Source organism: Colossoma macropomum, unplaced genomic scaffold (assembly GCF_904425465.1).
Source record: "Colossoma macropomum unplaced genomic scaffold, Colossoma_macropomum, whole genome shotgun sequence".
Lineage (NCBI taxonomy): Eukaryota > Metazoa > Chordata > Actinopteri > Characiformes > Serrasalmidae > Colossoma > Colossoma macropomum.
In genome coordinates, this window is record NW_023494789.1 from 10,210,139 (window position 1) to 10,223,657 (window position 13,519).

The window sequence follows — 13,519 nt, forward strand, 5'->3', positions numbered from 1 at the left end:
CTCTTGAACCTGTGCTCAATACAAACCACTAATTATGTTAATCTGGCATTGACAAGCCAAGAGATCAATCTGGAGCCATGTCAGGGTCAGAGAAGCTGCTTTTAAGAGGTTTTTTTATTGCAGAACAGCATTATATAACAGCAATCTAAAGGCCATAGTGCCACTGTCATCAGTCACAAGGAATCATAACTTCATTTACACCATTCGAAAACACGCAACATTTTGAAAAGCTAAGTCTTGGTGTTTTTTAACTCCTTTTCACAGTCGTCAGAATGCAGTTTCCACCTGTTTTGGAGGCTAAATGTGGAAAAATGCATTATTTTCTTTAACCGCTTAAAATCCCAGGCTTATTACATACTAAAGCTTATTATTCAGTACATATAGGGACTTCAATGCAAACTGGTTGAACTATTCTTCATAAAAGTTGCATAGAAACGAGTGCATGAAGTATGACGTTCGCTGCGTCTAACTCAGGAAATTGTTGTACAAAAACAGACAGTGGCGATTTGGGCACAATCGATGAATCAGCTTCAGTGCATGGAAATATATGTGCTAAGTTCCTTATTTGCATATCATTTGCAAAGAACACATCTAAATTTGCCCTCATATACACATAATTGATGTGAAACATGTCCTAATTAATGCAGATGTGTTGACAGTGAGCCAATAACAGAAAAGTATTCAGCAAGGTCGTGGGCCAAGAGTTGTTCTCACAGGCGGAGTTTGAGGGTTGAGCAGGAGGTGCACTGCTCCCCCTACCTAAACAGCATTAAAATGAATAAACTGTAAAAGGACCAAAACGCCATAGCCATTTTTTTCAAGATAAAGTGATGTGATTTTGTAGTTTTATTTTTGTGCTTGAGCAAAAATACTGCAGTATATGAGCTTCTACTGTACTAAGCAAGTTATGTATTTTTATAAAGGTGGATATTTACTATATTATTAGTAGAAAGCAAAATGGAACGTAGTTTCCTACATCGTGCACTATGTAGGGAGCAGGGAGGCATTTAAGATTCAGCCTCAGAGTAAAAAGAGGGGCGGTGCTGGATTGGTGCTAAATAAGATTTGTGGAGGTAATTTGGTGACTAAAAAGTACTTATAAAGCGAAAGTTTTTGCAGTGCTGTGTTATCAGATGTTCATTCTTATACGACAAAATGGTAAAAAAAATATTAAATGACCACAATATACAGCAATGGGCGACCGAATGCTCTTCTCCTCATTCAGCGGTCCATGGCTGCTTGGCAACAATATGTTACACTAAAGGAACTACATTTCTTGGCGGAACACTTGTTTATGTCGATTATTATTAATAATACCAAATTATTTTCTGAAAAATGTTTTATTTTATCAAATTTTATGTTGGCTGCTGTTTTATAAAAGCAATAAGCCGTGTGAAACTGTGCATTACTGCAATTTTATCACAGGGAAGAGTGTTTTACTCTGCTTCACGTCATGCCTAAGAACACCCTTCCTCGTAGTAAAATCGCAGTAACACGGCCTCTCATGGCTTATTGCTTTATTATACACAAAATGCCTTTTAGAGCATTAAATGCACCATAGCTTGTGTAGGCTCTGCCTACTCTGCACTGGCGGGGAAGTGAAAAATTATAAATATCCATTAGTGTGGCACATTTTCTTGTTAGGTTATGTCATTTTTTTTTTTCATTTTTTTTTTATGGTAGTAGGTATAGTGTCTCCAGCTCCCCTCGCGACCCAGAAGGATAAGCGGCTTAGAAAATGTGTGTGTGTTTGTGTGTGTTTGTGTGTGTGTGTGTGTGTGTGTGTGTGTGTGTGTGTTTATGCCATACATTTTTTTCACTTTAAACATGCCATCATTAGAATTCCAAAACATCTCTGGCCAAGTGCCTTACAGCGAGGTCTCTGTGATGGTGGAGATCAGTGAGAAGCATCATTAGAGACTGAAAGCTGAGGTGAACAGAGGAATCCTCAGCTCCTGCTCTCTCTCTCTCTCTTGTACTCCCTCGTTACAGAGGTAAAAAAGGAAGGCGGCTGGAAAACAGGTCTGAGTGACAGAGAGCAGGAAGTAACACGCTGCAGGATCACACTGCCACTCACACATCACTCTGCTGCTTTTCATCCCTGCCTTCTCCTCTTCTCTCTCTCTCCCTCATTCACTCACTGTTAGTCTCTGACTCTTGCCCTCTTTGTTTCGTCTCTCTCACTGTCTCAATTCAGTTCAGTGCTTTAGTGGCACGGCTGCTTCCAAGCAACTCTGATAACAATAAGAAGAAGATACGGCAGCACATAATGCAAGTGATAGTAGACAAACAGATTCAAACACATACATCTTTGATAAATCGCAGTTTCCATCCAGCAATTGAGGAATTAGCTTTGTTCTGTGAATACACTGTAAAAACTGTTCTCTAAGTCAGTAGAAACATCTTAAATGTGGTCAACATGTGTAATACAGCTCATTATGAGATTGCTGTGAGAATTTGATGACTATTTAATTTATTTCTAGACATGTTAATTTGTTATCAGCGAGTCAAAAATCTAAAATAAACCATTATTTCAACATAATCACTGAAACGCTTGACAATATTGTTTCGACATGGGAAAACAGGCCATTATCTCAACATGATCCGTTGAAATCATAAGAAAATAAACCATTATTTTGACACAATCAGTTAAAATCTTGCAAAAATAGGCTATTATTTCAAAATGATTTGTCAAAATTTTAAGAAAATAAACCATTTTTTTTTGACAGTTGTTTAGAATCTTGAGAAAATAGGTCATTATTTTGACAGGATCAGTCAAAAATCTAAAAGTAAGCCACTATTTCAGCATAGTCAGTGAAACACTTGAGAATATTATTTTGACATGATCAGTCAAAATTTTGAGAAAATAGGCCATTATTTCAACATAACCCATCAAAATCTCGAAAAAAAATAAAACATTATATTGATATAATCATTTGAAATCTTGAGAAAATAAATGATTATTTCAATATGACTCAAAATCTTGAGAAAATAATAATAATAATCAGTTAAGATCTCAAGAAAATAAACCTTTATCAAGACAATCTTGAGTACGAATTGTTTGGGGATAAAAAGTCAAACATATAACGCACTGCAGTCAGAAACAGAGAGGAGAAATGTCTCTTCTCAACCTGGAGAGAATGGGCTTCCGAATAAATCTACTCTTCTGCAATGTGGTGTTCAAAACGACCTCCGTCTCAAGTGACAGTGTTGTTGTACAGGAAAGTGACAAATTACATAAAAAATATAACTTTGTAAACGAGTGCTTACTGAGTTATTTCCTTTGGACGTCACATTTTCGTTCCAATAAAAATTACACATTTGCTCCCCCTCTCCCCCTCTAATAAAAGTGGAGGTGCACCTGCTCCCCTCACTCCATTGCTTAGGAGCCTATGAGTGTGACTGCGGCTTTGATAATTTGATGAAAACGCATTTAAGCATTTAATTTTTACGAAACGTGCAAAAAGTTGGTGAATTCTTAGGGGTCCAAGCACTGTAGGTGCTGTAACCTTATTGCTTTTGCTAGTTAGGGGTCCAAGCACCATAGGTGCTCGCAATTTTTTTTGCTTTACTTGAGTATTTTGTTTACTCTAATTTGGCTTTGGTTAGATATGCTGCTTTTGTCAGTATCTCTCCTCACTCCTCTGCATTGCCTCCTTTGCCATTTTCTTTCTTTTTTATCGTAGGTTCTCTGCGTTCTTACACAATCTGTCTTAATCTGAGCATGTAAACAAACCTCAGACTGCATTGGCTCCAATCTGAAGCATGCTTCCTTCCCATTTTAGCTGTTCCACATTAATTATTTAAATGTTGCCTTCCCCTCTCCTGCCTCATCTTCCTCACCCCTTGTCGGCGCGCTCTGCTCATTCCAGATTGAATGTGCCTCTATAAATAGACTCTGAGGAGTTTGCCGGCCGTAATCATGGTCCCGCATTGATGGAGTGGGGGAGATTGGCCTTGTTGCTATTGCATTCGAAATTGCCCAATCACTGCAGTCAACAGGTGCTGCAGGAAGAGGCCAGTCTGTGCTATTTTTATCACTTACTGCGCAAAGGTGGGGTAGCGAGACAACTGTCGGGGTCTTAACATGAACAGTTATACTCCAAATGCAAACAGACACAAATATGTGTCTCAGAGACCACCCTTCGTTTATTTCATTTCCAGCCAAAAAGCCATTAATTACAAGTTATTCAAGCGATATTTCTGTGGACCACCTCAGATGCCCTGGTAGACCACCAAAACTTTTCCCATTAGATAAACAGTACTTTCATCTTTGAGAGAGAGCAGAAAATCAAGCTGCAACAATCCACAGGTGTTTCTGTCCATCCTTCCACTGTGAGAGGACAACTCAGCACTATGAGTCTGAAAGGATGTGTAGCTGTCAAGAAGCCTCACTGAGAAAAGACAGACAGATCAAATAAAGAAGCTGCTGGTGTTCTCAGACAAATGAACTGACCGCCCCAGAGTCCCAACCTCAACATCACTAAGAGCGTTTGGTATTGCTTGGAGTGTGATAAGCAGAAAATGCAACCAACTTTTAAGACTAAACTTTGAAAAACATTGAACTTTGAAGCTGTAATAAAGGTAAAGTGTTCCTATGGTTCTATATAGAACCATAAACACTCAAAGAACCCTCTGAATGCATGAATGGTTCTTTGCATGGTTGAAAGGTTCCTCTTTATGACAGGAAAGCAGTTCTATGTAATTTGTAAAGAAACTCTTTTAAAATGGTTCTATGTATAACCAAAAAGGGTTCCACTTTTGTTACAAGTCAAACAACCTTTATATATACACCGATCAGGCATAACATTATGACCACCTCCTCGTTTCTACGCTCATTGTCCATTTTATCAGCTCCACTTACTATATAGGTGCACTTTGTAGTTCTACAGTTACAGACTGTAGTCCATCTGTTTCTCTGCATACTTTGTTAGCCCCCTTTTACTCTGTTCTTCAGTGGTCAGGACCCCCACGGACTCTCACAGAGTAGGTACTATTTGGATGGTGGATCATTCTCAGCACTGCAGTAACACTGACGTGGTGGTGGTGTGTTAGTGTGTGTTGCGCTGCTACGAGTGGATCAGACACAGCAGTAAGTGGAGCTGATAAAATAGACATTGAGCGTAGAAACAAGGTGGTGGTCATAATGTTATGCCTAATCGGTGTATATATATATATATATATATATATATATATATATATATATATATATATATATATATATATATATGACTGAACATTTTTAGATTATATTTAGTTGTTGCAGTTTCTGAGTAATTTTCTGTTAAATACATGTTTCTTCTAATATAGTTTTGCACATTATTGTACATGTAAATTTCTATACATCATACAAATTTTCTGTATCTAACCCTAAATCTTACCCTATCTTCAACCCCTTTAACCAAAACCAAATGATTTTTATAGTCAGGACCAATTTTCCACTCCTGACATTGTACATTTGCCATGGTTTCCATATTTTTTTGTTGTGAAAATACACAAAACCAATATAAACACACAAATACACATACATACACCTGCACGCACAAGCACATGAGGATGTACATTCATCTGGTGGGGGGTTGTGTGTATAAGCGAGCATCTGCCTTTATTGTTTGTGACACCTTGTTATGAGGTATGTATTCCAGACAGTAGAAACAGCATTATGCGGTCACGGTGTCAGTGTTACAGAGTGTGCGTGTGGCTGCTTTTCGACACTGAGGGATTAGTCCAGCCTTTATGATGTTCTAACCCTACTGCATGCTGTTGCCTTCACATGAGTCATTGCCAGAACTGTTTTGCTTCAGACTCCATTAGATCACTCCCGTCCCATAAACACAATCATATCTCTGAGCTGAGCAGCAGGGTATCCATCAAATGTCAGAGAAGGAATTTCAAATCAGGAGCACAAATACATTATAGAAAGTGTCAAGATAACCCTGCCTGTGCAGAGAAACAGGCAGTGCTTTGTACAAAAATGAGTAAAAAAGAGCTCATTCTTCTCGTGAACAATTTTTCCTTCTGAAGTTTAGAAGTTTAGAAGTTTAGTATTTTCAGTATTTTATCAGTCTAAGACCACTGGACATGTTTATCAAGCTTCTGGAAGTAAGTACGCTGATTTAAGATTAGATTTCCCAATTTATATGATCATATTTGACAAAAGATGACTAATGACTAATTGATACTACAGGGATTTTTTTTCGTAAATATTTGTGTAATGCATGCTGGGTATTGTAGTGAGAGAACATCGGGCCTTTCATTTTAAGAACTGTTGGTGAATGAGGTGGGTGAAAACAACACAAATAATATGTGTTTATATTACATAACATTATGACCACCTCTTTGTTTCTACACTCATTGTCCATTTTATCAGCTCCACTTACTATATAGGTGCACTTTGTAGTTCTACAGTTACAGACTGTAGTCCATCTGTTTCTCTGCATACTTTGTTAGCCCCCTTTTACCCTGTTCTTCAGTGGTCAGGACCCCCATGGACCCTCACAGAGCAGGTACTATTTGGGTGGTGGATCATTCTCAGCACTGCAGTAAAACTGATGTGGTGGTGGTGTGTTAGTGTGTGTTGCGCTGGTCTGAGTGGATCAGACACAGCAGTGCTGCTGGAGTTTTTAAACACCTCAGTGTCACTGCTGGACTGAGAATAGCCCATTAACCAAAAATATCCAGTCAACAGCGTCCTGTGGGCAGCGTCCTGTGACCACTGATGAAGGACTAGAGGATGACCAACACAAACTGTGCAGCAGCAGATGAGCTATCGTCTCTGACTTTACATCTACAAGTTGGACCAACAACGCAGGTGCGTCTAATAGAGTGGGCAGTGAGTGGACAGTGTTTAAAAACTCCAGCAGCACTGCTGTGTCTGATCCACTCGTACCAGCACAACAAGCTAATTTTAGGCTAGAATGTCTCTTTAAATAATTGTAGTATACTTTGTAGCGTATAATAACGTCTTCTTGTTCTTAAAGTACTTGAAATATTAAATGAAGCATCCAAAAATACCTCTTTGGGGATTCATTTGCTACACTTAAATTTATACTGTGCAAGTTATTATTGTATATGACAACAAAAAAATATTAATATGACTTCTGTAGTACATGGTTGTGTTTGTTGTACTGTTCTGATGAAAGGATGCAGCAGGAAACTGACCTGTGCTGGTGAGTACAGCTTCCTGTGGTTATGCGATTCATGGCCTCCTCTCTGAGGTGTGTATCCGCTCTGGCTGGCATGGACGTGAGCCCCCACCATGGCTGCGTGTCTGCCTCCACACTCAACTCCTCCTGGTCTCTCCTGGACTCCACCACCTCCACTACTAGCTCCACCACCTCCACCTCCACCTCCTCCTCCACTCGTGACGCCCAGTCCAGGCCCAGCGGCGGCCGCCAGTCCCCCCAGACAGCACAGCCCACCCTGAGCCAGCTCCAGCTCAATCTCCGCATCCATCTCTGCATCCTCCTGAGCTTCTTTGTTGGAGTCGTCCAGGTGCTTCATCAGCACGGCCACCACCACATTGATGAGCACGAACTGGGCGGTCAGCACAAAGCTGACAAAGTACATGGGGGAGATGAACTGCAGGCTGGCATTGCAGGAGTAGGTGTCGCCCGGGGGGCACTCACGCAAGGTATCCTGGGAGGAAATACAGAGTTGAAAAAAGTTACTAGGGCTGTCAAACGATTGATCGCGACTAATCGTGTTATTTTGTGTAGTTAATCACGATTAATCGCATTTGAAACATTTCTTCCATTCATTTTTTAGGTTCATTCCATTTTGTTATGCCCATATGAGTGGATAAAATAAGATTCATCAGAATGCATTTATTTCTATTACTACTTCATGAACACTAGTTTTATCGAGTTTACATGAACTTGAACATGAAAATCACATGATTTCTATGAGAGGAACAGTGGCTGCAACCAGTGAGTGTATATATCATATACATCATACATACAGTCAATGATTCCAACTCTTCCGCGATTGTAGCCTCGTGCTCTCATCATACAGCATGTGGAGCAGTTTGCTACTCATTGATTTGTGTATGGGTTTCCTGCGAGCACTGTCCAGTGTTTTAAAGGTGTACTTTAAAAGCCTTTCAAAGGCTGTATTTGAATGAGAGAGCTACAATCGCGGATTCTATAGCAACATGCAAGCAGCTGGGCGTCAGCCTGCAGCCATACACATGGTTCAAAATGTCAAATTAAGGAAATCTTCAGCTGTGTTTAAAAAAAAAAAAATGAGTGCCATTATTAATGTATCCCATTAAAAGAATAGATTATTGAAAAATCGAATTTACATGATTTTCTGCTTACCCCAAATGCAGTCAATCAGCTGAGACATGTTCAGATTAGAACAGCAGCTATGTGGCTAACACTGCCAATAAACACTGGAAGTCAATAGTCACCCAAACTCTTTCCAAACATACATCCCCAAATCCCCTATCAACCCACTCAAACCAAATCCAGGTCTTTATTTAGGTCGTGCAGATAAGTCGATGTGGTTTAGAACACTGTATGACTTATTATGAACTATGAAAATTAAAAAAAAATCTGCTACAGAGAAGAAGCAGCCACTTATGACAACACTTTTGATTATGAATTCAAGGACCACATTTTCTGCACAAATGAGTCTGAACCTGAATAGACATATGGAATGCATCAGTTGGATGGTGGACCCACCAGTGGCTCCACAGACCATCCCTTAGTCCTAAACCAAAGTAGCAAAAATTTTGACACCAAGCACGTCTCAACTGACCAGGTGCATTTGTGGTGAGTCAAAAATCATGTCAATTTGATTTTTTTCTCCAAACTACTCATTTAATGTTTATTATTGTCGTTAATGTGTTAACTAAGAACATATGGATGAAAAACTGAGAGGAATGAAAACTCAAGCAGGGAATCCATCCTCCAGTGGACCGCACCGGACAGTGCATTAGGATACAAATAGGGAAAGGGTTAAACAGAGGGTTAAACAGAGACATTTGGATCATACAGAGGAAATACCTGTGAGATAAGCCTGTGACTAAATAATGAATCAATGAGAAAAACACAATAAGTGGCCCATATCATTTGTGTGGAATTACCATGAAATAGTTTTAGCCACTATTTATGTGACCTCTTTTTATCCACTAGAACCAAACAGGCCTCTTTGGTTACTCTGCCTTTCAAAGTGATATGTAAATCATTCTAGATCTGACTGGCTGCCCTATATTGTGCCCCATCCAAAAAGCAATCTGGGCTGAAACACTCCTGATCACATCAACGTGAAATGGTAATCTATTCTGTTGTAGGCCGAATAAGTGGATGCAAGGAATTGTTTTGGATTTTGTGACATTATAAAAACTATACCTTTTTTTTCAGCTTAGTTTCAATATATGGACTCATACACACATTAAACACTGTCCTTTTTTTGATGGGCCCTTTAGGCATATAGTTATCCATTGCTTATGTGATTTCTAGTTATGTAATGAGATCTTTCACCCATGTTGCATCATATTGTGATTTTTTGTTTTACACAATCGACATTTAATAAACAGACTTCATTCTCGGGATGAAAAGGATACTCACTCATTAGAGACCAGTCTACACTGAGCTCACACTTTCTTTGACATACTGAGTGGCTGAGGTACACTTACTATGCTTTAATGGAAGGTTGACTTGTAATTGTAATTCACCTTCATGATCCCGTTCCAGTTGTCACCAGTAGAAACCTGGAACAGCGTCAGGAAGGCCATGCCGAAGTTCTCGAATGTAGCGTGCCGACTCATCCCCTCGCATGGATGGTCTGCATTACACACTTCAAAGGGACATATTAAGGAGAAAGTGTAAGAGAAAGATGGGAGACCTTCTTGAACAAGTAGAAAAAGATATTCTTAAAGACCTTCTGCAGTCAAAAATGTGATTTTTGCATGGCTAACTCCCCTTAGATGGTTTATAATGACTATTCAGCCTAATGTTTGTATAGAATGTATTACTGTAGCATTCAAGAAATCAAACTTTTCCAATTAAAACATATTTCTATGTAAAAACAGTGATTCATGAGGCGCTACTATGAACGTTTCATGGTAATGAGAGGATGTGCAAAGCCCTGACAAGAGTTGCATGCGGCCAGGGTCTGAGCTCCAAGCGCCGACAATGAGCCCTGCTGCTGATGCAAACACAGCATCAGCTGGTTCTCATTAAGGGCAGCATGAGCACCTGAGTCGAGAGGTAGAGAACTTGCTCCTCCTTTCGCTGCCCCAGCACTCATGTCCCATGGCATCACCACTAGGGTCAAACGAGAGGCATGGTCTGGCAGCTCTGCTGATAGATATTAGCACTAGCAGCTCACGTTACCTTACAGTGAAGGTCTAAACAGCTTTATACACAACCATTCAGTTCATTTTGGCTGAAGCTTCATTGGCACAGGTTTAGTGAATAAAGACTGGAATTTGAATGGGTAAACCTGTGCATTTAAGTGTGGGGCTGTTAGCTTAAACTACTTTTACTTCGTATCCTTGCTAGCACCAGAGCCTTTAGTTTAATGAGAAGGCTAAACCATCAGTAATTCTGGCACACAGATGCTGCACTGAGGCAAGTGTAGAGAATAAAGAGTCACACTGGAGTGAGTGAAATCGACGAATATAAAGACAGAATCTTAAGGATTATTGGGTTGTTTCAGCTCAGTCTCACCTGCTTAAACACAAAGACAGCGTGAAGGGTAGTGAGGGGAAGGGCAGGTTTAGAAACGACACAGCCAGGGAGCGTTTAAAATTTGCATAATTGTGCATATTCATAGATCTCATTTATAATGAAAGTTAAGGTTTAGGGATGCTCCTGTGCCATTTTTAGTAGTTTCTTGGGCATAACAATAATACATAAGATTATGTGACAATGTATCATTCAACATGATTCAACATGATGTTTGGCATTTCAATTCAGGATTTTAGGACACTTTAAGATACTGAACCCTTATGAATAGGAAACAGTTAGGGAGATGGATTTTATTCAGTGAAGTTTTGATCTAGAATGAATGTGTGTGCTTATAGTCAATATTGCAGTGAACCTTGGCTATAATCAGCTCCATAATTATTTGGAAAAGATGGGTGAAGAAAATATCATGAAAATATGTCTGTGGTTAATTAGCTCAATCTCACACTGAAAGTATGTGAACAAATCTTTAATCAAAGCAAATTTGGTCTAAAAAAATAAAACTCAGTAAAACAAATAAACAAACAAACAGACAAACAAACAAACAGAACATCAGAATCTCTCCAGATCCTCCAAGCTCTATTGTTGTCTTATCTGACCACAGAGCCCGGTTCCAGTGAAAGTTCCAGCAGTATCTAAGAGGCACTTACAATTATGGCTGAATAAGTGTAGTTTTTGAGATTTTGTGACCACAAAATGCTTCCAGCTTGTGCAAATCTCCAACCTGATCCTTGCATGCATCCTCATCAAGGCAGTTTCACTACAGCTCTGGTTGTTTAAAACTTATAATTATTGCCTTAACAGTAGATATGGCTGGTTTCAGTTGAATAGCTACTTTTTTAGAGTCATTATCTCGTTTATGTAGGTCAACACGCTTTTGTCTCATTTGATTTGTGTATTCTTAATCCTCCCCATGATGATGAATGAAGCGAAACTGGCATCTGTGTCACCTCATATTTATAACACAGTCAAACAATAAGTCATGAATGATGACTTAAACTTTTAACACTCAGGTGAGAAAATATATGTGTAATACAAGTGGGTTTATACCTCTGTTACCTTTTGTTCATAAGACACTGAGTTTTTTTAGACTTCAATTAAAGCTCAGATTTGTTTCACACATTTTCAGTGTGATACTGAATTAATTAACCACAAAGACATATTTCTCATCACCTGTTTTGCCCATCTTTAACAATGATGGCTGTCAATAAGGCTATCAGAGTTATAATGCAGTACTCAATGCCATCAGGTTGAACAGCTGTTGTTTATATTGAGTTTTTCTTACCCAGTTCTCCAAACAGCTCCACACCCAGAGCAGCGTAGATGAAGAACAGCAGCATAAACAGCAGACCCAAATTCCCCACCTGCAGAACACAGTCAATCAGCACGCTATTAGCTAATTACTGTAATCAAAGGAATTCTGCCTTAGCCAGTGTAAGCGCAACATTCACAACAAATATGGTGCAAGCGAATAATGACTCATAAATTAGTAAACAAAGAAACAAATGTCAACAATTTACTAAAAGAGAAAACAAAAGACGTAACATGACAAAAATGTTCTGCAAACCAGAAATAACAGGGCTGATCTACAAAGCCAGGACCTGCAATGTTCTTATTTATTTATTTATTTATTTATTTATTTATTTATTTATTTAAGCAAATTTGGCAAGGGCATTTTCACATCTTTATCAGTTTCATTTTTTAAACATACCTTTGTTTATGCTCATAAACACGTATGTTTTTGTTCATAATTATAAGTACAAAGTCAAAAGACATTATCTATGTAAATCTGAAAGTATATTAAATAACAAAAACAATAGTGTCTGAATAATTGCTTCCCCTCACTGTATGTACAACTATACACATTTCACCAATAATTTTTGGTTGTTTGGTATTATGGGACTGCCAAGGTAGGGAGGCTAGAGCTCATGTTGAGCGCTACGTCAGTTCCATCAGAAATACGGGGAACCCATCTGCTCTAACAGCAGGGAAGGGGACATTTTAACAAGATCAAATGGAGATCAGATACAACTGTTGCAAATATTGGCAAAACCATGTGGATACACACGGCATCCGAACCCATACAATGGACTCTCAGGGTTACTACATTACAGCAAATTATATTAACATAATGCTTGCACAGATATAAACCATTGAGCGTGTTGCTCTATAAACAAAATCAAAGCACCTAATCACCCACCAGGACGTCTATTTGTTGGTATTAAATATGATTCACAGTATAGACCTGATGTGGATGTTACCAAAAAAATCTTTCACAGTCACAAAGATTGCCTATGTTTTAACCGTTTGTCCTTGAAATGGCGTGACAAATACAAACCTTTCTAGCCCCCCTCAGTATGGGTTCACCATACAGTAGACAGACGTATAGATATATTACCACAGACATTACCACAAGTTTTTATTCAATACAACAGCACACAACACAACACCCACACTGGATGCACTGGATGCATGCACCCAAGTGGAACCTAGGAACCCCTCAACTTCAGATTTCAGGACTGTTTAACTAAATTCAAAGTAAATTGAAAGCAGAAAAGACCTATGTGTGCTTGTTTAAGGGTGGAGTTTTTATTTTATATTTTTGTTTACATATTTTCAAAATTTCCAATAACCAATAATCATGCGCTTATTAACTTAACGCTACATTTTCATTACAGTGAGGGAGATAACTCCTCGCATTTCACATCTATTGCTAGACACTTAGGGGACATATCACCAAAACTCATGCAATATAATGACATAATACTATTTTACACTTTAAACAATCCTCTAATGTGATGATGGCATATAGTGAACATTCACAA

The 13,519-nt window shown here is 38.8% G+C and overlaps 1 protein-coding gene across 1 annotated transcript in view; it reads right to left on the reverse strand.

The window, feature by feature from the left end:
• LOC118807435 (voltage-dependent T-type calcium channel subunit alpha-1I-like) overlaps positions 1-13,519 on the reverse strand; it is a 199,952-nt gene that overhangs the window by 22,380 nt on the left and 164,053 nt on the right. The window contains exons 28-30 of the mRNA XM_036569447.1: positions 11,980-12,058; positions 9,680-9,801; positions 7,162-7,638 (exon numbers count right to left, since the gene is read on the reverse strand). Of these exons, the coding sequence (XP_036425340.1) occupies positions 7,162-7,638; positions 9,680-9,801; positions 11,980-12,058 (678 nt within the window). The remainder of the gene's footprint in view (positions 1-7,161; positions 7,639-9,679; positions 9,802-11,979; positions 12,059-13,519) is intronic.